Below are 25140 nucleotides of genomic sequence, written 5' to 3'. Positions count from 1 at the left end.
CTTAACGCTGTTGAAACATGTAAACCAAAAAGCATTATATCCACTGCTACCTTTCTAATTTTAAACTCAGTAACTTATGCTGTAACTTCACCCTGCCCTGCCTGCTCCTCCTTGCTGCCGCCGGCTGTGACCACAAGCGACAACATAGTAGTTCCCGCTGCTTCTTCCGGAAACAGTGCCAACAAAAACAAAAAAACTTGGGATCTTGTCGGCGTGGCGGTGGGATTTCAGCCGTGGTGGGCCGCCACGGCTACGCCTATGTAAGGGAAACCCTGTATAAACTAGATCATTTAAACCTAAAACATGTTTTGGTACCAGGCTGTAAACATGTTTATTTCTGCTGTGAAATTGGTATTTTTAACATGGGAGTCAATGTGGATTTGCTCGCTTCTGACACCAGCCCCCAGCGGATGAGGGTGGAACTGCAATTTTTGGCACTTCCGGGTTGGCCTCAATTTTTGAGCCGCATTGTGGGGGCTTGGTTACCAGGGATAGAACGCAAATAAAAAAACATGGTCCTGGTTCTAGATTGTCATCACCTTATTAACGATTTTATATCGTCAGATCGATCGCACGGCCCTACACTGAGGTATGGGTGGGAATAAAAACGAAAGCTAGACCGTCAAAATTCACTGTGGCTCATGACTGGCCTAGGGATTGACCCAGCATACATGAACCAGCTCCCTCCATGGATGCAGCCCATGAATTGGGACACAGCCCATGATTCCCCTGAATGTCGTTAGACAACTTCCTTTTACCTTACCTATTTTTACAAACGGTTTGCCTTTATTTCTTTACAATAATTTACATATGCTTTACAAGGGACATGTTTTGTGTGGCCAAGTGATATTCAGCTGCCTCCAAAAAACACTCCAAACATGATCAAAAACAGTCCATCTGTTTTCTGTCAGTGTTTGGTTTCAGGAACTAAATGCTTAAAACGAGCTGTTTGAATAAGTCAAAAAAATTAAAGCTGCTTCTTTTTCTTTAAAGAGCAAGTCACCCCAAATTAACTTTTTTTCCTGATAAACTACATAAATGTGTGTCTAATCGTGCTGCAGACACGTGTAGTCAATAGTTTTGCCCTTTAGTGCATTTTAGTTAAAATTGTAATTTTCTGCCTAAAACTGTCGGTGTTGTGCCGTTGTCAGGTAAAAACTCTGCACTGCATTTGAATTTAAATCTGCCATCGCTATTGGCTAAGAGGTACCCTAGGATGTTAGCTGGTACCATATGATGTCACAATGTCGTTGTGAACCTGTGTGTGTGTATTTGTTAGCGGCTCCGCCCTCTTGGTCTGGTAGGCAACAGCATTTGTTGCATTTTTCAAACAGGAAGTGGGAATGGAGTAATACTCTGGTAGGGGGTGACTTGCTCTTTAAGTGAGAGGGATTTTACCCAAAGAACTTTATACGAACATGTTTCGTATCAACCATAAATAGCTATAATAAAGTCCCTTTAAGGCTAATGTGACTGTAACCCAGAAGCTAGAACCTTAATGAGGTATTAACTAATTGGCTTACTAACATGATCCATCCTCAATTTAGATAAAATATAAAATATAAATTAAGGAAATTAACAATACTAATTAATAGATATCTAATTAACTAATAGATAATTTCATAATGAATTATTGGAAGGGTGAATAACTAAAATAACGAGTTTAATATTAAACATCGGTTAAAACAAGAATCTTGAACATCCCTAACAGAAACATAAGAGGAAAGCTGTATACTATTGGTCCAGGTGGGAATCTGAAATTTCATTGGCTGAGAGAAATAAGTCCCGCCTCCGCGAAATAAAACCGTGCGACGCAGCTGAGCGAGAGGAGAGACAAACGGCTGTGCAGCACGCAGATACAGAAAGCAAAGACTGAGCGGTTAGAGAGAGAGAGAGAGAGAGAAAAAAACAACGGTCGAGGCCGTGAAGAACCCTGATTTGGGTGCCGCATAGATAGAGGGAGAGGCGGACTTGACTCCTTCTAATAAGAGCTAGGAACTTGGAACCAACGCGGTGAGTAAAGAAAAAAGAAGAGAAAAAGCTAACGATGCAACTTAAAAAAAAAAAGGAAACTTAAATAGCTTATCAAATTAATTCCATTCTTATAGATTTGTGTGGAGACGACAGAGTGAACCAATCCTCTGTAGGAGGGAACCGTTGGAGCGCGTTGGTGAGTGAATGAGATTAAATTCAGTAAATTATTAAATTCAAAAAGCTAATTACAGCAACCGAGGTGACAGCAGTGGGCTGCTAGACGTTAGATCCCAGGAGTTAACATCTCAAACTACCAGTTAACGGTGGTAGGGCATATAGGAGTTAACGGCTCAAACCGCCAGTTAACGGCGGTAGGGCATATGGGATTCCCAGGAGTTAACGGCTCAAACCGCCAGTTAATGGTGGTACGGCCTAGATGTACAAGGTCCTCAGGGGCGTTATAGCTAACGCCATAGAATTAGCAATGCGTCCCTTAACCAAACATTTAATAATAAAAAAAATAGATAAATAAAAATAAATAAAAGCTAACTGATTAGGGAGGAATTATTTTACAAAGGTGGACCAAAGGACCAGAATTTATATTTTGTTGAATTTTGTTATAGAACATTTTATTTATTTATTTATTTATTTATTTATTTATTTATTTATTTATTGTGTTACAGATATACAAGGTGTCACAATGCTGTATAGAAACACAACTAAATGTATCCTTGTTGTCATGAATGTATTTCTTGTTGAATAGTGTAGAGTAATAGAATCTAACTGAGCCTATTGAGCTGAACAATTGTTGTCATATGTAATTATATTTCCAGAGCTACTGAGAATTATTTTAATAGACAATCAAATTGATGTTATGTTAGTTGAACTGTGAACCCATACATGATTGGCTATGCCAATAGAGTGAAGCATTTGTTTAAGTCTGTAAGACTTTATGCTGTGATGTGACGAGAAGGGTCGATGCCAACTCGCTAACAGTCCTGTTGTTTACAGGCTGGGTTTTTTTTTTTCCTTGGGTTTGATCCCGACTCCTATGATCACTCACTTGGAACGAGAACTGGATTTCTTCCTGACGAGGGAGATGGCGAGCCTTAACCACTGAACGAACCAGGACATCTCAAGTAACTGAAGAGCAGACTGCTCTCTTCTGTGAACAATCTCAACGGTGCGGTAGGAAAAAATCGCACCACCGGACTCTGACTTTCACCCCAAGCGTGGGGATTTGACTTGACGCCGGCTGACTTGTGACTCATATGATCAAATCTCATACCGAGCATTTTACTATTGTCGATTGTTTTCATCTGTTTTGTGTGTTATCTTTATGTGTTATATTTCCCATTATTATTAAAATTTAGTATATAAACCGTTTCATGCTATACCCGTGACTCCAGTCATTCTTAAACAACCTCCAATTCTCCCCGAACCTAATTATTGGCCCATTTGTTTATGTTTTCTTTTAATTATCTTATTGTATCCTGTAATCCGGTTACATAAAACTTGGCGAGCCAGCCAGGAGAATTGTAGAGTTGTTACCTTAGCTAACCATTGACTGACATCATAAGAGTGCCTGGAGGTCACAGTGGTTTGCCATTTTGGCATTATTGGTACTTTTGAGTGTTTTAAAATGGAAGTTGTGAAAACAGAAAAGGTCAAAGTTTCAAATGCTGTTTTAATCAGTGGGTTAACTGATACAGACCTTGATAACGAAGTCTTTGGGTTTATGGAAGGATTCGGACCAGTTAACAGGCGCATTAAGTTACCAAACTGTGATCAGATTATTGTGGAGTTTCAACATGAAGCCACTGTTAAGGAATTAAAGAAACAATGTTTACCCTATGACAAACCTTGTACTAGGAACCCAGATGTTTTCTTCCATATTCAAGACCTAGCCAGTGCGTACAGTCTAGAAACTAGCACATCTGCCACTGATGCCTATCTGTCAGAGCTCAGGGACATAGCTGCGCGTAGCAATCAATCATTTAAAGACCTTCTAATGGAGGAACTGGAAAAAATTGGGGAATCTTTAGGAAGGGATACCCCTGCATCTGAACCAGTCACTGAACCAGAGCCAATGCTCCATAGTGACCAAGTTACATATTCCCTGCCTTTAACACCAGAAGTTAACTATATGAACAACTCAAAGGACAATTGTCCACCTACAGAGACTGGAAAACAAAACCCTTGCATTCCACCAAATCTTTTAAACACACCTGAGGTTCAGCGAGTTATTGTGGAACACATTGTTAAAAGCAGTGAGGTTATCCCTCCGCCTACTTCACAATACAGACTAAAACCGTTCTCAGGGCGAGTTCCACACCCTTCTTTTGAAACTGACTATGATACTTGGCGTAGTAGTATAGTGTTATGCATAAATGATCCTTCACTCACCAAGTCCCAAATTGTACGAAGAATCGTGGAGAGTCTGTCAGCCCCAGCAGCGAGCATCGTTAAAGCTCTTAGTCCAAAATCCGACCCGGAAACGTACCTTGAACATCTCGATTCAGCTTACGCAGCTGTCGAAGACGGCGACGAGCTCTTTGCTCGCTTCTTAAACACAAACCAGGACAGTGGTGAAAAACCTTCCGATTACTTTCAGAGGTTATACACCTTGTTAAACCTAGTTATTCAGAGGAATGGAATTTCCTCCAGTGACGCCGACCAGCAGCTGCTCAAGCAGTTTTGCAGAGGCTGTTGGGACAGCTCGCTGATTTCAAACCTGCAACTCGAACAAAAGAAAGACAACCCGCCTCATTTTACAGCACTTCTCCTCAAACTGCGCACTGAAGAAGACAAACAGGCTACTAAAGCAGCACGCATGAAACAACACTTAGGGGCACAACGAACTAGAGTGTATTCAAATGTGCAAACAACATGCTCTCAGAGTAAAAACACTTGTGAACTGGAAATAGATGATAACTGTGATGACTTACGCAAACAAATCGCTGAGCTCAGGAGCCAAATTGCACAGCTTAAGGTTAACAACACAGATAAAAAGGCAAAGAAAACTCAAAAAGAGTCAAAACCCCGTGTGGGGACTAAAATTCCAGATGAGCCCAAACAGATTCAGCAGATAACAGCAGTGGTGCCCAGACCAAAGCCTGGATACTGTTTTAAGTGCGGAGAAGATGGGCACATATCTTCTAGCTGTAGCAACGAGCCAAATCCAGCACTAGTTGCAACTAAAAGACTTGCTCTTAGACAGAAGCAGCGCGAGTGGGAGATGTCAAAGCCAATTGCTCAGTCTCCTCCTTTAAACCGGTAGAAGCTCCTATCGTGGGACAGATAGGTGCTAAAGTAGAACCAAGTCCCTCTAAGGAAAGGACAGAGAGACTTTTTTGCAAGCCAGTTCATGCTCATTCAGTGCCAAAACTTCCCAAAAGATTAGTGGGTGGGCGATGCACAGCTACAGTCTCAGTTAACAGTGTTGAATGTAATTGTTTACTGGATTCAGGGTCCCAGGTAACCACCATTGCCAATTCTTTTTACCAAGAACACTTACCTGACCTCTCAATTAAACCCATCAGTAATCTGTTAGAAGTCGAGGGCGCAAACGGTCAAGCAGTTCCTTATTTAGGATACATAGAGATAAGTGTCACATTTCCAAAAGAGCTCGATCAGTCTGGACTTGAGTTACCTACCCTTGCGTTAGCGGTTCCGGATATAAGCTCAAACTCTGATACACCACTACTCATTGGCACAAACACACTCGATCCTTTGTATGAGCAATTGTCTGCCAATAACTTACCTGATTCCAAGGCACTCTCTTATGGGTACCAACACGTGCTAAAAGCCTTAGCAGTCAGAAAAAAACAAAGCAAAGATGGACGAGTTGGTGTGGTGAAGCTTCGAGGGAGAACCCAAGAAGTTCTCCCTGCAAATAAAAAACTGTTACTAGAAGGGTTTATGCAACCCAGCCAAAACAAGCATGAGCCTTATGCACTCATTGAACAACCCACCAATGGTTCTCTACCAGGGGGTATAATTGTAGACTGTTGCCTCATTTCCTTACCTTCACATGGTCCATACAAAGTACCTGTTGTACTAAGAAACGAAACTAACCATGACATCACATTACCCACTAACTGTGTGATCGCTGAGTTAGTTAAAGCCGATCGTGTTATGCCATATCCAGAACCTGACAAAAGTGATCAGAAAGTACTTGCGGCGTGTAGTTCGCAGCAACAGACTTCACCTTCAAACCCTCCTCTCAGTTTTGACTTCGGTACTTCGCCCTTGTCCGAAGAATGGAAAGGGAGGATCACCAACAAACTTAACACTTACTCCGATGTGTTTTCGCACCACGATCTTGATTTTGGTCATACACAACAGATAAGACATCACATCAACTTAAAAGACGAGACCCCATTCAAACAGAAATCTCGGCCGATCCATCCACATGATTATGAAGCCGTGAGAAAACATTTGGAAGCCCTCTTGGAAACCGGTATAATAAGAGAGTCGGAGTCTCCATTTGCCTCACCAATAGTGGTAGTTCGGAAAAAGAATGGTGAGGTACGTCTATGTATAGACTATAGAAAGCTTAATCTGCAAACCATTCGCGACGCATATGCCCTGCCTAACTTGGAGGAGTCCTTTTCTGCTCTCGCTGGATCACAGTGGTTTTCTGTGATGGACCTCAAGTCAGGTTACTATCAAATAGAGATGTGTGAAAAGGATAAACCTAAAACTGCTTTTGTTTGCCCGTTTGGGTTTTATGAATTTAACCGTATGCCACAAGGAATAACAAATGCTCCAAGCACTTTCCAACGGGTTATGGAAAAGTGTATGAAGGACATTAATCTGAAGGAAGTGTTAGTTTTCCTAGACGACTTGATCGTCTTTTCCAACTCCTTGGAAGAACACGAAACCAGACTTTCTCACGTTCTTGAACGGCTTAGAGAATACGGACTCAAGCTATCACCAGATAAGTGTCGTTTTTTCCAGACATCTGTGCGTTATCTTGGACATATAGTATCTCGAGATGGCATAAAAACCGATCCAGATAAGGTGGAAGCACTCAAAACATGGCCGAAGCCTCAGACTTTGAAGGAACTCCAATCTTTCTTAGGATTTACCGGTTATTACCGACGCTTCGTTAAAGATTACTCAAATATTGTCAAGCCACTAACATCTCTCACGGCTGGTTATCCACCCAAACGGAAAAACTTTAAAACACCACCATGTAGATCAAAGTACTTGAACCCCAAAGAACCCTTTGGGAATCGTTGGAGCCAAGACTGTGAGAAGTCCTTTCAAACTATTATTGAAAAACTTACCACTTCGCCAGTTCTTGGCTACGCTGACGCAAAACTCCCATATCTAGTACGCACAGATGCTAGTACGACCGGACTCGGTGCAGCGCTATACCAAGTGCAAAACGGTGTCACACAGGTAATCGCTTATGCAAGTCGCGGTTTAAGCTCTAGTGAAACTAGGTACCCTGCGCACAAGTTGGAGTTTCTAGCCTTAAAGTGGGCCCTAACAGATAAGTTTCATGACTATTTGTATGGGAACACATTCACTGTCATTACTGATAATAATCCGTTAACTTACCTCTTAACAACGGCAAAACTCGATGCAACGAGCTATCGTTGGCTAGCTGCGTTGTCCACCTATAATTTTGACATCAGATACCGTGCAGGTACACAGAACGTTGACGCGGATGGCCTGTCTAGGAGGCTGCATGATAAACCTGAAGACAACTCAAAATTCACTGAGGAATGCCAACGACTAGATGAGTTCCGATCTCATCTTTTATCCTCTGTCAAAGAAGTCGAGCTTCAACTTCAAGCCGAAGCAGTGAAGGCAACATGCCAAAAGCACATGGTCTTGGATGAGACTGATTCTCCTTGTGGTTTAGTTCAGTCACTTGCCATGTCTGCAGCGGCCATTCCAGACCTATTCCAGTTGGAAGACAATAGTGACAGTTTCTTTGCTGTGCCCAAGTATAACCATGCTAACCTTGTCTCCTTGCAGAGGAAAGATCCAACCATTGGCCGAGTCATTCAGCTGCTTATGACTGACAATAAACCGCCAACTGATACTATTGCAGAACCCCCAGTGGTTCTTAACCTTTTGAGAGAGTGGAAACGGTTCGAGTTTCAAAATGATTTACTGTACCGGAGACGCCAATTAGGACCAGAGACATCATTGCAGTTAGTCTTGCCTGATTCATTACGTTCAACAGTCATGCAAAGCCTACATGATGATATGGGGCATCTTGGGGTTGAACGTACGACAGATCTCATTCGGTCCCGTTTTTACTGGCCAAGAATGGCTAGTGATATCGAAATCAAAGTTAAAACTTGCGAAAGATGTATCCGTCGGAAGGCCCTCCCTGACAAAGCTGCTCCAATGGTGAGTATTACCACCACCAGACCTATGGAGTTAGTTTGCATGGATTTTCTCTCCATAGAACCAGACAGTAAGAACACTAAAGATGTCTTAGTGATTACAGACCATTTTACAAAGTATGCAGTGTCCATCCCAACCAAAGATCAGAAAGCCACCACTGTCGCGAAGAACCTGTGGGAACATTTTTTAGTCCACTACGGGTTTCCTGAGCGTCTTCATAGTGATCAGGGACGGGATTTCGAATCACGTACAATCAAGGAACTTTGTTCTTTACTTGGTATCCGTAAAGTCAGAACGAGCCCTTATCACCCTCGTGGCAACCCCGTTGAACGGTACAATCGTACATTACTCAGCATGTTGGGAACTTTACAAGCCACTGAGAAACATCACTGGCGCGATTTTGTAAAACCACTTACTCACTCGTACAATTGTACAAAAAATGACGTGACGGGATACTCTCCCTACGAGCTAATGTTCGGTAGGCAGCCTCGGTTGCCTATAGATATTGCCTTTGGGTTACCGCATTTGAACAAGCCCTCTATAACTCATTCTCAGTATGTTAAAGAACTGAAGAGTCATCTGGAACAGAGTTATGACATTGTCATAAAAAACTCTCAAAAAACAGCGAGGAAGAACAAAGAACGGTTCGACAGAAACATTCGCGAGTCCACACTAGGTGTGGGAGATCGTGTTTTAGTCCGAAATCTTCGCTTAAGAGAAAAGCATAAATTAGCAGACAAATGGGAGCAAACAGTGTATATAGTTCTCAAACAGATGGAAAACTTGCCAGTATACACTGTAAAACCAGAGAACGGAGAAGGACCCAACAGAACACTCCACAGAGATCTTTTACTGCCTTGTGGTTTTCTCTCTTCATTAGAAAATGAAACAGAACGCGTTACGAAACCTAGCAGACCTCATACAAGACAGAGTTCAGCCTTAGAACCTGACCCAGATGAGCCACTTGACGAAGAGGTAGATGAGTTTTATCACTCTGATCTTCCACAAGTGCTAAACCGACCATCCTATCAAATAGCGGTCACCTTGCCAAATAGGGAACTCATAGCAGATTCAGGACCGGTAAATAATATTCAACAACAAAACACACTATCCTTACACACAGGGGATCGCAAGGAACCAACCTTAGCTGGTAATGAAAATGCTGAATTGTCCTTACTTGACAAAGGCATCAACACCGAAACATTCTTACCTGACAGAATGAGTGAAACTGCGACATTCTTACCTGAAAGAGTGAAAGGAGCAGCAACATACTTACCTGAAAAAACGAAAAAAAACGAAGTATACTTACCTGACGTAGAAACGGGGGATGAAACTAACACAAACCTACCTCAATTGGATGGTGTCCTAAAGTCGCAGCAACGTGATGTAAGTTTTGAACCCATCATACACGATCAGACACATACATCTGAAAAGACCAAAGTCTTAGAGAATAGCTCATCAGCTCTGTCGGAAACAGAGAGCTCACTTCGTCCTGTCTCAGTTGAGAATCAAACCGAAACGGATGAGCATGATACTGTGCAACCAGAGATGTATGTCAGGAGATCTGAACGAAGTAGTCAGCCTCCTCAAAGACTAACTTACTCTCAATTGGGCAATCCACTAGTGACCGTAGTTAGGTCCCTTTTCCAAGGACTTAATAAAGCTTTTATTGACTCTCTTACTCAAGAAGTTGTGTACCCCGTAGAAACAATGCACAGGGACGTGCATGATATTTAATGGGGGAGGATGTAACCCAGAAGCTAGAACCTTAATGAGGTATTAACTAATTGGCTTACTAACATGATCCATCCTCAATTTAGATAAAATATAAAATATAAATTAAGGAAATTAACAATACTAATTAATAGATATCTAATTAACTAATAGATAATTTCATAATGAATTATTGGAAGGGTGAATAACTAAAATAACGAGTTTAATATTAAACATCGGTTAAAACAAGAATCTTGAACATCCCTAACAGAAACATAAGAGGAAAGCTGTATACTATTGGTCCAGGTGGGAATCTGAAATTTCATTGGCTGAGAGAAATAAGTCCCGCCTCCGCGAAATAAAACCGTGCGACGCAGCTGAGCGAGAGGAGAGACAAACGGCTGTGCAGCACGCAGATACAGAAAGCAAAGACTGAGCGGTTAGAGAGAGAGAGAGAGAGAGAAAAAAACAACGGTCGAGGCCGTGAAGAACCCTGATTTGGGTGCCGCATAGATAGAGGGAGAGGCGGACTTGACTCCTTCTAATAAGAGCTAGGAACTTGGAACCAACGCGGTGAGTAAAGAAAAAAGAAGAGAAAAAGCTAACGATGCAACTTAAAAAAAAAAAGGAAACTTAAATAGCTTATCAAATTAATTCCATTCTTATAGATTTGTGTGGAGACGACAGAGTGAACCAATCCTCTGTAGGAGGGAACCGTTGGAGCGCGTTGGTGAGTGAATGAGATTAAATTCAGTAAATTATTAAATTCAAAAAGCTAATTACAGCAACCGAGGTGACAGCAGTGGGCTGCTAGACGTTAGATCCCAGGAGTTAACATCTCAAACTACCAGTTAACGGTGGTAGGGCATATAGGAGTTAACGGCTCAAACCGCCAGTTAACGGCGGTAGGGCATATGGGATTCCCAGGAGTTAACGGCTCAAACCGCCAGTTAATGGTGGTACGGCCTAGATGTACAAGGTCCTCAGGGGCGTTATAGCTAACGCCATAGAATTAGCAATGCGTCCCTTAACCAAACATTTAATAATAAAAAAAATAGATAAATAAAAATAAATAAAAGCTAACTGATTAGGGAGGAATTATTTTACAAAGGTGGACCAAAGGACCAGAATTTATATTTTGTTGAATTTTGTTATAGAACATTTTATTTATTTATTTATTTATTTATTTATTTATTTATTTATTTATTGTGTTACAGATATACAAGGTGTCACAATGCTGTATAGAAACACAACTAAATGTATCCTTGTTGTCATGAATGTATTTCTTGTTGAATAGTGTAGAGTAATAGAATCTAACTGAGCCTATTGAGCTGAACAATTGTTGTCATATGTAATTATATTTCCAGAGCTACTGAGAATTATTTTAATAGACAATCAAATTGATGTTATGTTAGTTGAACTGTGAACCCATACATGATTGGCTATGCCAATAGAGTGAAGCATTTGTTTAAGTCTGTAAGACTTTATGCTGTGATGTGACGAGAAGGGTCGATGCCAACTCGCTAACAGTCCTGTTGTTTACAGGCTGGGTTTTTTTTTTTCCTTGGGTTTGATCCCGACTCCTATGATCACTCACTTGGAACGAGAACTGGATTTCTTCCTGACGAGGGAGATGGCGAGCCTTAACCACTGAACGAACCAGGACATCTCAAGTAACTGAAGAGCAGACTGCTCTCTTCTGTGAACAATCTCAACGGTGCGGTAGGAAAAAATCGCACCACCGGACTCTGACTTTCACCCCAAGCGTGGGGATTTGACTTGACGCCGGCTGACTTGTGACTCATATGATCAAATCTCATACCGAGCATTTTACTATTGTCGATTGTTTTCATCTGTTTTGTGTGTTATCTTTATGTGTTATATTTCCCATTATTATTAAAATTTAGTATATAAACCGTTTCATGCTATACCCGTGACTCCAGTCATTCTTAAACAACCTCCAATTCTCCCCGAACCTAATTATTGGCCCATTTGTTTATGTTTTCTTTTAATTATCTTATTGTATCCTGTAATCCGGTTACATGACCTTTAAACATTTGGTCCCTGGGATGATCTAGGAGCTTTGAGGAACCCAGTAAAAAGTTGATTGATCTGTTACTGGCAGCCGTGTGCTCCTGCTTCGCCATCGTAGACAGGAGCGGTCCGAAAGCTGATGATTTGTTTTTTATAGGAAACGGTGAGCTGGTTTGGTGGAAGTGGCTCACTGAAACCACAACCGTCTCCTCCGTGTGGTTTAACACAGCTGTGGTCCTTCTGTCCAACATCACCGACTGTCAGAGACTTTGGCTATGATGTCACTTCTAAAGAGGGTATTTATAGAAGCTGGTGGGCGGGGCTCTAACCACTCACAGCCTGTCTGATAATGACATCAGTGCTATTTCAGGGATATATTTATAACTTTAAGGGAAATAAGCGGTGGGATTATAAAAGAGAAGAGAGAGTGGGCCTGAGGCTTTTGTGCGGCTGCAACAAGCTGCAGACCTGAGTAATCTACTTGAAAAAAGATCTGAGACCTTTCTCCTCCTTGGTTCGACTCTTCGGCTTTATTTCCCATCATTCCCCAGCAGTCCCTTTTTGGCCTTGTCTTCTGAGCCACTCACTAAATCCTGGCTCCCGCGAGTGCAGGGGTTTATGCAAATTACTGCCGTTTCTTTCTCCACTCCAGTCAAAAGAGCAACTCAGATCACGGCAGGGCGGGGTGACATCAGAGGGGACGGCAGCAGCGTCAGTCTTAACAGGAAATCTCTCATTTGCCGATAGCCAAGTCCCAACTGGTCCTGGAGGCACTGAAGGGTGAAATTGTGTGCCTGGATTTTTGATAATTTAACACTTTGCATTAATTTCTTGACTTGAAATACCGGCAAGACTCATCAAAACAGACCGTGTGGTGATGCACACGCCAGACTTTAATCCGTATCATGATCTCTGTTCACTTTACCAAAACTTTGAATTTTTATGGATATGGTGAATATTTTGCCTCGGAAATAAATAATTAGGTAACTAACAGTTAATGTATTGAAAACTTAGAGGTTTTCTAACAATCAAAGCCTAAAATATCCAGAGTTCACATTTTAAGCAGACTGCAGATTTCACTAGATGTCAGCAGGTGGCAGAATTGCGGTGTTTTGCAATGATTTAAATTTGTGTATAAATTATGATAAAACTACTTTGATCAAACCAGAAACTATATAGAATACCCAAAAGGTTAAGACTAGTTTGCTTTTTCTACCACGGTCAAGTTAAAGTCTAATGAACGACAAGATTTTCTATTATTTTAGTTAAACAAAGGCCAAATAATTATAATATATAATATAATATAATATATAATATAATATATAATATTATATATATATATATATATATAAAATCATATATTTTTTATATTAACATGCTAACCAATTATATAAACATGCACATTTTTTATGAGACACTACAATTTGGGTCTACCTAGGAGGAGAAAATGTCAAATAATTTGAAACGTGGGCAAGCAGTGGTTGCTATAAAAGTAGAGAAGAGCTGACACAAAAGCCTGGAAGTCTAAAAAAAGGAGTTCAATGTGGAAACGGTGGGTATTTCTAAGAGAATTGATGCTTGAAACCTGAAAAACTTTGTTGGACGCTTTTAACTGTGAACATGGGTTACAGGTGTGTGTGTGTGTGTGTTTGTGTGTGTGTGTGTGTGTGTGTGTGTGTGTGTGTGTGTGTGTGTGTGTGTGTGTGTGTGTGTGTGTGTGTGTGTGTGTGTGTGTGCGCGTGTGCCAAAGGTTTACTCATTGTTGGTCATTCACATGTGAGGTTATGATAGGTTTTATGGGTTTCACGAATGTGTAAATTGGTTGGGTTTTTAGAATTTAGAGATTTTAGTGCCGGCTGCTTCACGATGCTGTCTCAAGTTGCCCCTCGGGGACTAATAAAGTTGTCTTGAGTCTTGAGTATCGTAGTATACTAGTGTGTTTTGCCCTTTGTCTGCCACCTTTATTTTGCCGCTTCATTAAAATGGGATCAGTTTAGCATTAGAAGAGGCTGAAGCATACTGTACATCATTTTTGCCTATTACATTGCTTTTAAATGTTTTTATCTCAAAGTTAGACACAATTAATTACACAACTCTAAATTGAAGAGCATTATTTAAATCTCTGCTGAACTGGCTGTGACGAGCTCTTGCGGGTGACAAGAAGAGTGGCTGCAGATGTGTCTTGTTGCTGCTCCGCCACCAGCAGCTCCGTCTGCTGAGGACAACGCCGGAAGGAACCACCGACAACCAGCCGAGAGGATCCCTGCTTATGTAACAGTCTGACTTGTGACCTCTCTGCCCTCTACAACTCAAAGCAAGATGGAGTCACCTCCATCAGATTTACATCAAAACAAAAATTCACACAGCTACGGTAGTGTTAGATTCACAAATAAAACTCAAAAATGACTTCTTTTATCTGAAGCAACGTGATCTAGAATCCACTGATTCATCTCTAAAGCGTTGCCACCACCACCAACAGCTGCTGGTCATGAACACTGAAACCATTTATTATATCTTCCAGTGGTTCTGGATCTTTAATAATCACACAAGAGTTAAAGGAGAAACCAGCCTCTCTTCCTCTTTCAATAACAGGAACCAGTTAGAGTGAATGACATGAAGACACAGCTGATGTTTATTTAACACAACTGGATCGACCGGTTCTCTTGGCTGATTGTCCTCTAAAAGCTTCCGCTGGTAAATGTCCAGCTCACTTATGCTCTTTATCTCAGACACACAAACAAAAACCATACTAAAAATACAATATATTTCTACATACCTACCAACTTTAAGACAACAAGTGATCATAAAACCTAACATTCTGATGTCTAATCCAGAAAAGCACCAAAGTCACTGCCTAAATTATGGATTTGTCCTTTAAAACAAAAAAAAAAAAACAAAAAAAAAAACCACATACAAAATCTGTTCAGTCCAACCAACATTCTTTTGTTCCAACCAAAAGTGAATTGTTGACTCAGGTGTCTCCTTTAGATGACAGCCAGCAGCTCCTGAACTCATATCTAAAGAACTCATATCTCAAGGTGAACCCCGCCAGTAGAAAAAGCTAATTTCAGTTGGATCAAAGAGCTTGTTCTCTTGGTCATGATCGACATTAGCCTGGCAAGCCAGAGTAAATAAATGTATTATTTAGTCCGGCAACGCTCCATTGACGGCTCTTGGTTGTGGGGCGGGTTCTACCGTTGTCTCTCAAATGATCTCCGTACACTACGGGACAATGAATGGGACATACTCACTGCAACAGCTATCGGTAACTGAGGCGGTCTGCAGTTGAAGAAGGGTAAAACGCATAATTTTTTCAAAAAAAAAAAAAAAAAAAGCACTTAAATACATCTATCTGCTCCTGATTCTAATGAAGCCCAAGTTCTAATAGTCCAAAACTGATGTAAAAGCCGTTTCAAACGAGCTGTCGCCATCTTGTTTCACTCTGTTGCATCATCCCACCCACCAGGCATATAGAGTGCCCTGATTGGCCCACAAAGCGGATAAAGCTCTGTGATTTGTTCACTAAGCAGATAGAGCACTATGACTGGCCCACCATTATGGACCAATCACAGCTCTTTATGTGTTTGAAACCCCTCTAGAGAGCTGTGATTGGCCAGCCAGAATGCTGTTGGGGGCTGCAGAGGTTCCAGTGGAGCGTTCCTAGACCAAACTTTGCAAAGCAAGAATTTGGTCTAGTTCACTAGGCTAGATCGACATATTATTAGGATAAGAACGAAGCATGATCATTCACTAAAAACCAACTCAGTCAGCACTGGTTGGTTAGGAGTAGAGTCCCCTCCTGTATTTTTGCCTTGCTGTCCTACAGCTTGTTTTGGGTCTCTTCCCTTTGGAGTCAGACCAACATCTACAACTGGAGCAGCGTGTACAACATTGCTTCGCTACCATGTCCTCCATTGTTGCGTTGCATCTTGTATCAAGTACTCTGAGGTGAACTCTGAGGGTTGCCCAGCTGTGACAACCCCACCCATTGGAGCCATTTCTCCTTTGTAATAGAAAACTACCATAAATGTGTCAAGTCAATCAGCACTTAGCTAGCCTGGCAAGCCATCCAATATGTGTGAATCTAAAGTCTGGCCACAACCCATAGACAAAGCTTAGTCGTGGAGTGAAATCTACGATTGTCTTTCAAACTGTCTCCTCATGCTTTTGGACAATGAAGAATGTGACGTACTCACCGGGGCTGCAACAAATGATTATTTGGATCATCGATGAATCGGATGGAGTCTCAACTTGATTAATCTGATTAAACGGGAACATTTAAAAACTGCTAGGGAAACATTTTTTTCTCTCCTTTCTTTACTTTATTCAACACCAAAAAAATGATAGAAAACAGTTCAATAGCGTGCAAAACAACTTGCTATCACCTAAATATATCCATAATTAAACTATGATCAGTAAAACTATGTGTTTCATTAACATGTTCCGTAGTAACCAACTGAAAATGCTAATAACATTTAACTTCAACTGTAAAAATGGTGGCATATTTATTATGTACGGGTTAACAGTAAGTTGCTTACTGACGCGCAAAGTGCTAATCTAGGTGCTGTGGAGGAAAACAGAAACCAGCAAAGACACAAAGGCAGAAACGGTTTGGAATCAAATGTGCAACCACGGGCAGATTAGCTAATGCTAGCGGGTAGTAGGCTCACAATCAAGTGGGCTTCCGAAAAACACGATGGTCGTGAAACTAAGAATATCTAAACTCTACAAGCAGAAGAAAAGTCCTCACCATCCTGTTTATTCTTAGCTTTCTGCAGTGCTATGGAGCAGAGATGCTGTCAGGTTCGAGGCTGCTCTGCTAAACGCCACAGTAAAATTATGACAAGCCACTGTAGCATGTAATTCACAAATCTGTGAACATAATTTAAATTGGATTATTGTTCTAAGTGCGTCGTTCCTCATCAAAACATCGGCTTTCTCTCTCGTTCTGATATGCCTCGGTCTGCTCTGTTGCCTCCTACACATGAGCTACACACCCGCTGCCGACTTATTGGCCAGTTGAAGTTCATGCCTACTTACTAGAGGGAGCCTCAGATTGGCTGGTAGAATCAGCCAGCAACAGCTTTTCGCATGTGTGATTCATTAAAAGTCTGAACTCCTCCCCTCTCCCAGGACTTCTTGTGCTACTACACATCTTTGCCTCCCCTCCCCTCCCCCGGCCCCATTTGGAGTAGAGTGTGGTGCCTTGAGCGTTCGCGGCTTACGGGTCAGGGGGTTTAAGATTTTTGGAGTCTGCCTGATCAATCCCGGTGGCTGCCTGGTGGGATCTGAGTCCCAGCGCTCTGTTGGGTCCCCGGCGGGGCTGGTCGCTAGGGCTGTCACAATAATCGCAAGAACAATATATCGCGATATTAAGAAACCCACCGCGCTGCATGACGTGCCACCGCAATTACCGCACTTGATTAAATCTCGCGACAGCGCATGCTGAGAGGTAAAGTCCGCGCTGATCGAGGCGATAGTAGGGCACTTTTTTTTATTTCTGTTAGATGTTGCAGCCAAATTTGCATTTCAAAGTTAAACCTCCTGAATGTTGTTTTTAAGTTCAGTCAGAGAATGCCGTTACTGCCCTTTGATCAGCATTCAATAAAGTGTTAAAAATGGCCAAGTATTTTTTTCTAACATTTTTTAAATGTGTAAGCACAATGTTTCAAAGGCAATATTGCCATGAGTTTAGTGATTAACAAACAAATTTGCTAAGTACATAAATAAAAACGAGGTGCAATAATATAGCATATCGCAATATTGAGCTGCCCTGACTCACCGCAGGGGGAATTCCTCAATCGCGATAACCCTACTGGTCGCCCCTGGATCCCGGCTCAGCCGGCTTGGGGGTGGGAGGCTGTGGGTGGGCCTATGGGCTTGCTGCTGATATCTCCCGGGACTCTGCCGGCTGCTGGTTGTGACCCCCCGGGCCAATTATCTGCGCCTCTCGAGAGGGGGCTGGGGCTTCTCTGGTTACAGTCTCCCTGGGGTCCCTGCGCTCTGGGGCAGCTCCTGGATCTCTGGGACTTGGAGCTCCCTCCATGTCCTTCACATCTTTGGGGGGCAGATCTGTGGCCCCTCACACTCTCTATTGGACGCTCCTATAGAGAATCCTTACATATACAAGCGCGTGTACACACACAGGTGCTCACATGGACTTGGGCATTTTCAACATGTCTTAAGGCTGTGGTTGGCACTAAATGCACTGTGATTTATTATCGTGTGATTGTTCGGTAAAACAATGTTGATTTATATTTCCTCATCAGGTTGACACAGTGATAGCTTGCTCCTGTTGTATTGGTTGTGAGTCCTTTTTATTTCTCTCTCTCTCTTTCTGCAGGTCTAGAAGCACTCTTGTTCATCATTGTTTATTTTTGTGGCCTCAGACCTGGAAGAGCTGACTCTCATCCCAGTCCAGTCCACAAACAGAAAGCCATCATCTGCAAAAAGCAGACAAACAATAAGGAGGCCTTCTGGTTGCCTCACTTTGTTTTTTGGGGGGGATGTCCCACTGTGAGGAGAAACTGGAGCAGACCCTGAACTTAATTAAATGTTTATACATCCTAAACGGCCTTGGTATCTTTAGAGATCCCCAAGAGGAGCTAGACAATGCCGCTGAGCAGAAGAGAAGAACGTCTGGATGTCCATCACAGATCCGACTTCTTCAACCTGAAGTTGAATTTGCAATGGAAAGAATAAGGATGGCCATTTTCTCATCCAAATTATTGAGTTAGAGAAATTGCTTACTTACTTCAAATTAGTTTGACTGCAGGTAAGGAATCTCAAAATTGGCCAATTGTTAGAAAATAATATATCCTCATGCGCTGGCCTTTACAAAACTGAGCTAGTCAACATCTTAGACATCATCTCAATTTGTGAGACACACAAATATTTGGTGCTTTGCTTATCAGGAAAACATGTGATTAGGTACAAGAGACACACACCTGGACTTGATATGTTCTTTCTGAAAGACCTGCATCTGCTTATGTGGTGGTTCCTTTAGGCAAAATGGAGTTCACTCCGAGTATCTCAAATCTTGGTTTTTGATAGTATGTTACATACATTCTCACACATCCACATCACCATTTAAAAGGAAAACACATTCATTTGCATTTTCTTTATCAGTAAAACATATTTTGATTGCTTTAATCTTCATGTTGTATCAGTTTTGGGCAAAGTTCTTGAGAAAGACAGCAAACAATGGGGGCTCGTCCGAGATATGAATGTGACAACTTTTACAGATCAACTTGGAGCAGAAGACGAAATTCAGTAGTTGAAGATTGTTGGTCAATCTATTTCTAGATCACACCCTAAAATAAGATGATGTCAGGAGGGGATTGGTTCTGAATACATATGGTAAATTTAATTAATTAACCATGTCTCTGGTTTTATGACCAAATAATTGTGAAACAGGTGTGCAAAAAAAAGTAGAAAACAAATCTACTTGACCAATCAGTCATGGACAGACATGGCAGCCATAACAGCAGAGAAGATGTGCTACGGAAGCTCGAAAGGTCCAAACGGGAGAATTATGTTTTTGTGACTGGATAGAAATTTGATCAACTGCGCAGCTCTAATAAGAAGTCTCCTTTGAAGGAAACATTGCCGTCATGTTCTACTAGTGATCACTTAAATACAGGAGCCATTTCTAAGAACATTGTCAAAAACAGGGCCACCAGTTGGACTGATTTACGTTTAGTAATCAGAATGCAAAAACAGTGAAAACAGGACAAGTTCAGCTAATAATGACTCAGCATTTGTCTGGAGAAACCAAAACCAGAAAAGGTTTAATCTTGACTGATATCACCATGGAACAATTAACCCTTCAGATGGTCACAGGGGGTCTGGCCTCACACAAACATTCCTCATCTGATTAAACCCACGTGACTGCAAGGTTCTCCTTACAGACTGCATATCCTGGCAACCCTCACATACGTGCATAAAGCCTAAAAGACATGCTTAATATTTCAGCAGGCGGCTGCACCTTTATTTACTCACACACTTGCCTGGCATCTCTTTTGCCTCGCGCAGAGATAAGAAATGGCCTGATGGACTTTGGCTCGAAGCCTGGATGAGATGAAATGATCCTTTCTTGCAGTAAATGCAAATACACAGACTTAGGAGGACACTCTAGTAGGAAAGGCTGGTATTCTCACGGGTGACTGAGGCAGATTCTCAATTCTGCCGTCACGAAACCCTCTCAGGGTGAGTGCTGTTTGGGATTAACGTGGGGGGAAATAAAAAGGGACTGCAGCCAGGCTCACGTGAGGAGCAGCTCAGGCGGGCCGTTTTGATTGGACGCCAGTTAGTGCGCGTGCTTCATCACAGAGTGAATTAGATCTAGCCATCAGCTGACTCACGGGGCCTTCGTCTTCCACACCATAGAAGAAAATGCAGTCTCATCACATTAAAGGGCTGTCCTATAATAAATCCACCGCTGTTGTATTGATTCCAAGTTAAATCTCATTAATATGAAAGAGAAAGTGTTCATCACAATTACTGATAATCCGGTATTCATCTGTGTGGTTTTATACGTGTAAAGTGAACTATTTAAGGGGTTTTTGTACCATAAAGTTTTACTTAAGGAACAAAACTACTACTACTGGACTGGCAGACTGGGGTGGTGGTCCCCTTATTTAAAAAGGGGGACCGCAGGGTGTGTTCCAACTACGGGGGATCACACTCCTGAGCCTTCCTGGTAAGGTCTATTCAGGGGTTCTGGAGAGGAGGGTCCGTCGGATTGTTGAACCTCAGATTCAGGAGGAGCAATGTGGTTTTCGTCCTGGCCGTGGAACATTGGACCAGCTCTATACCCTTAGGGGGATCCTGGAAGGTGCGTGGGAATTTGCCCAACCAGTCTACACGTGTTTTGTGGATTTGGAGAAGGCGTTTGACCGCGTCCCTCGGGGGGCCCTGTGGGGGGTACTCCGGGAGTATAGGGGTACCAGACCCTCTGATACGGGCTGTTAGGTTCCTGTATGACCGGTGTCAGAGCTTAGTCTGTATTGCCGGCAGTAAGTCTGGCTCGTTCCCAGTGAGAGTTGGACTCCGCCAAGGCTGCCCTTTGTCACCGATTCTGTTCATAACCTTTATGGACAGGATTTCTAGGTGCAGCCAAGGTGTGGAGGGCATCCGTTTTGGTGGCCTGAGGATCAGGTCCCTGCTTTTTGCAGATGATGTGGTCCTGTTGGCTTCATCAGAACGTGGTCTTCAGCTTTCGCTGGAGCAGTTTGCAGCCGAGTGTGAAGCAGCTGGGATGAGAATCAGCTCCTCTAAATCTGAGACCATGGTCTTGATTCAGAAAAGGGTAGAATGCCTTCTCTGGGTCAGGGATAAGGTCCTGCCCCAAGTGGAGGAGTTTAAGTATCTCGGGGTCTTGTTCACGAGTGAGGGAAAACTGGAGCGTGAGATCGATAGGCGGATTGGTGCTGCATCTGCAGTGATGCGGGCGTTGTACCGGTCTGTCGTGGTGAATAGAGCTGAGTCAGAAGGCGAAGCTCTCGATTTACCGGTCGATCTACGTTCCTACCCTCACCTATGGTCATGAGCTTTGGGTAGTGACCGAAAGAACGAGATTGCGGATACAAGCGGCCAAAATGAGTTTTCTCCAAAGAGTGACTGGGCTCTCCCTTAGAGATAGGGTGAGAAGTTCAGTCATTCGGGAGGGGCTCGGAGTAGACCCGCTGTTCCTCCACATCAAGAGGAGCCAGTTGAGGTGGCTCGGGCATCTGGTCAGGATGGCTCCTGGACACCTCCCTGGTGAGGTTTTCCGGGCACGTCCAACCGGGAGGAGACCTAAAGGTAGACCCAGGACACGGTGGAGGGACTATGTCTCTCACCTGGCCAGGGAACGCCTTGGGATTTCCCCGGAGGAGCTGGCCCAAGTGGTTGGGGAGAGGGAAGTCTGGGCCTCTCGCCTCAGGCTACTGCCCCCACGACCCGACTCCGGATAAGCGGATGAAAATGGATGGATGGATGGATGGAACTACTACAAGAATAATCACACAGCTGTAACAGATGCTAGTACACATTCTGTAGTTGGTTAGCTTCTAATCTGTCAGCAATGACAAAAACATCATGCTGAAGTTGGTTTCAGATTTGGCTAAAGAGTGATCACTCTGAAATGTTTCCACTGATGCCAGTTTAACCAGTTCTAGGTCACCAACTACAGTTCCTACCTGGACTTTACTCTTAAAGGAAAGTCTTTAATACACAGTTTGTGATTCATGAAGCCTTCGTTAAACTGGGGCGTTAAAGAAATTTACATGATAGTGATTTTTGTTAGCTTGGTAAGCCATACTATATAGGCAAATATATATGGAGACTCTATGGTTGTTTTTCAGGCGGTCTCTGCACACAATTGGACAATGCTAGGCCCAAACAGAGCAACAAACAACTTGACATATTCATAGCGACGAATATGAGTCGACGGGGTAGCCCGCTGTACATCGTTTTTCTAAATAAAGGACTAAATTTTCTATCTCCTCGTGTCTCAAAAACAATCCCAAGTCTAAATCATCCAAACTTGATGCCAAATTGTTGTTTCTGAGTCGACGCCATCTTTGTAGTTTTTTACCATTGCAGCTCTGGTGCTTAACTCGCCCAACGTTTCTCTATAAAAGTAGAGCGCTGTGATTGGCTGGATCCAAAACTGTTTGGGTAGACCTGCTGAGGCTACAATGGCGCATGGCTAGACCCACCTAGATTTCTAGGTTAGTTTATTATTTTGTGTTGTTATTATCCAGTCCCATTAGTCGTCACACTCTGGTGTGTGAAATGTGTTCTCTGTATTTGACACATCCCCTGGAGGAGCAGTACCACTAGGCCACTGAGCTGCTAATATCTAGAGCACTTTAAATCTGTTCCTGCAAAAACTTCAAACCAGGACTAAATATGTTCACACTGAAAATAAAATGTTGAAACTGGAGTTTGTGAAACATTAATCCTGAATGTTATGAGAAAATAGATATTTACTGATTTTGTTTTTCACTGGACCACATTAGAACCGGTCCGATAATAAAACTAAACTGTTCAAACCTAGCTGGACTTGATTATTTGACCATAAAAGCATGTTGCTATTCGTCCGGGTTTAAACAATCTAAGTATTTTAGTTCAACTAGAGCTCATGCAGATGGTTTTACTTGAATTACCCTTTGGCCAAAGTTCTAGTCAGAGGCTAACTTCAGCATCCTGAGAATTCCCAGACTTCCTAAATTCAAATGCCACCAGAAAAGAAATGTAAATGCCATTATTCCATAGATGGTGATGTTTGTCTGGCATAAGGAGACAGAACAGGGACATGAGGAGCTTACCTTTGAGCAGTAGAGCATCCACACTTCATACAGCCTCTCCTTGGAAGCCATGGTGCCCAATGAGAGGCACCTTTAGGCTGCGGTGTCCACTGAGGTCACTCCCGTGGCTGCTTCATGGTTGTCCCTTGTGTTTACTCAACACATGACTGTTCCAGCTAAAACTCCCCCAAAACAAGGGTGTAATGTGTGGTAGAGGCACCAAAACCTTTCCGAGATTTATTCCATGCCAAAGGAGAGCTGAGTAATTCCTCTGGAAAACTTAGGCACTGGGGCCTCCAACTTCTTCTTCTTTGGAGGTATTTCCAGCTGTGTTGGCCCTGTGAAAGATGACAACACAGACAAGGCGGGTCACAGAGAGACAAAATACCTCCAGAGATTTTACTTTCGGTGCATTTCGAGCTGTTCCGCTGGCTCCAGCTGTGGAAAACACCCATGAATAATGTCTGGTTTCTCTCCTGACAGCTACGACCACCTCAGTTCCTCTCGGCCAACGCTGCTGAGACTAGACTTTACCTGGATGGGCTAGCTTAATGCTAGCTGTCAGAAAAAGCCTATTTTATATTTTTGCCCCCTTTTCCTCCTCCACTTCAGACAGAAACGGCTCGCCCGCCCAGCTACGGAAAGCTCAAACAATTAAATAAAAACGGGAGAAAACCGAAATTTATTTCAGAAATAATGTTCAAATCGTTAACAAGTTGAGGACTTCTTACCTATGCAACGAGGACAGCCGCTGTCACTGCTCCCTCCGTCCGTTCCGCGTCCACAGTTGTTGTTGCTGTGGCAAGCTCGCGACAGCGGCCACGCGCTTCCAGAGGACACTTCCTGTCAGTTCAGATGGAGTCATTTCAAAATAAAAGTGGCAAATTAGGAAAACACTAAAAAACCCGAATAACGGTTTTTCCTCTTGTTTTGCTTATCAAACACAAAATTCTACAAAATTTTAACGAATTAATTTTTGAATTAAGTTAAAGGTGATTTTATGTTTTGTGGGTGACAAATGTGAGAGAAAACGTAACATTTTTGTAAATGATAAATCATTTAGTAACCAAACTTGATGCGTTAATAATTCAGCCTTTATTTTAAAAGTTAAAATAAAAACTGTTAGTGAAAAAAAAGGATTCATTGATTCATATCATAATGCTTAATACATTTATACTGCACAAAATGCACAACCCAGTATTTATTTCAGTTTTAATGGCCTAGCACATTTTATTTCTTCAGCTTGAATAAAGCTTTATTATGATGTTTTAAATGGACTTATTTTTCATATGATGGGCCGGCTTTTAATTTGGTGAACCGGATATTATCGACACCGCAGCAACTGGAACAAATGTCCCCCTGGTTTCACTAACCAATTTTGCATCAATTTACGTTATTTTAGCTTAGTTCCTCTATATACGTTTTATAAACACCGATTTGCTTAAATGTGGACATTTTTAATTTTGATCATTTTCTATTTTCTACATGCGACACTGGTGTCTGCTTTGCGTTATCGATGTGGATCTTTATGGTTGGGGTCAGATTAGGGAATGGGAGCGTGCTTTTACTGTCATCTGGTGGAGTAACGTGACTGCATTTTTAAATTATGTGTATATGAATTGTTTTTATATCCACAAGAGGCGGATTCGAACCACGAAACCGGAAAATTTATAAAAAAAAATTATATTTACAGACATATATTTACAATAGGTAAGTACCACTGCTCATTAAATGTTTTATTTATAGGTACTCT

The 25140-nt window shown here is 42.2% G+C and overlaps 1 protein-coding gene across 3 annotated transcripts in view; it reads right to left on the bottom strand.

The window, feature by feature from the left end:
* nbeal1 (neurobeachin-like 1) overlaps positions 1 to 23687 on the bottom strand; it is a 70864-nt gene extending 47177 nt beyond the window's left edge. For all 3 annotated transcript variants that reach the window (XM_054743190.2, XM_054743189.2, XM_054743191.2), the window contains exon 1: positions 23409 to 23687. In XM_054743190.2, coding sequence (XP_054599165.2) covers positions 23409 to 23459 — 51 coding nt within the window. In that variant the 5' untranslated portion in view covers positions 23460 to 23687. The remainder of the gene's footprint in view (positions 1 to 23408) is intronic.
* Positions 23688 to 25140: the final 1453 nt, after the last annotated feature.

Source organism: Nothobranchius furzeri, chromosome 14 (assembly GCF_043380555.1).
Source record: "Nothobranchius furzeri strain GRZ-AD chromosome 14, NfurGRZ-RIMD1, whole genome shotgun sequence".
Lineage (NCBI taxonomy): Eukaryota > Metazoa > Chordata > Actinopteri > Cyprinodontiformes > Nothobranchiidae > Nothobranchius > Nothobranchius furzeri.
This window is presented reverse-complemented; position numbering and strand designations above follow the sequence as displayed.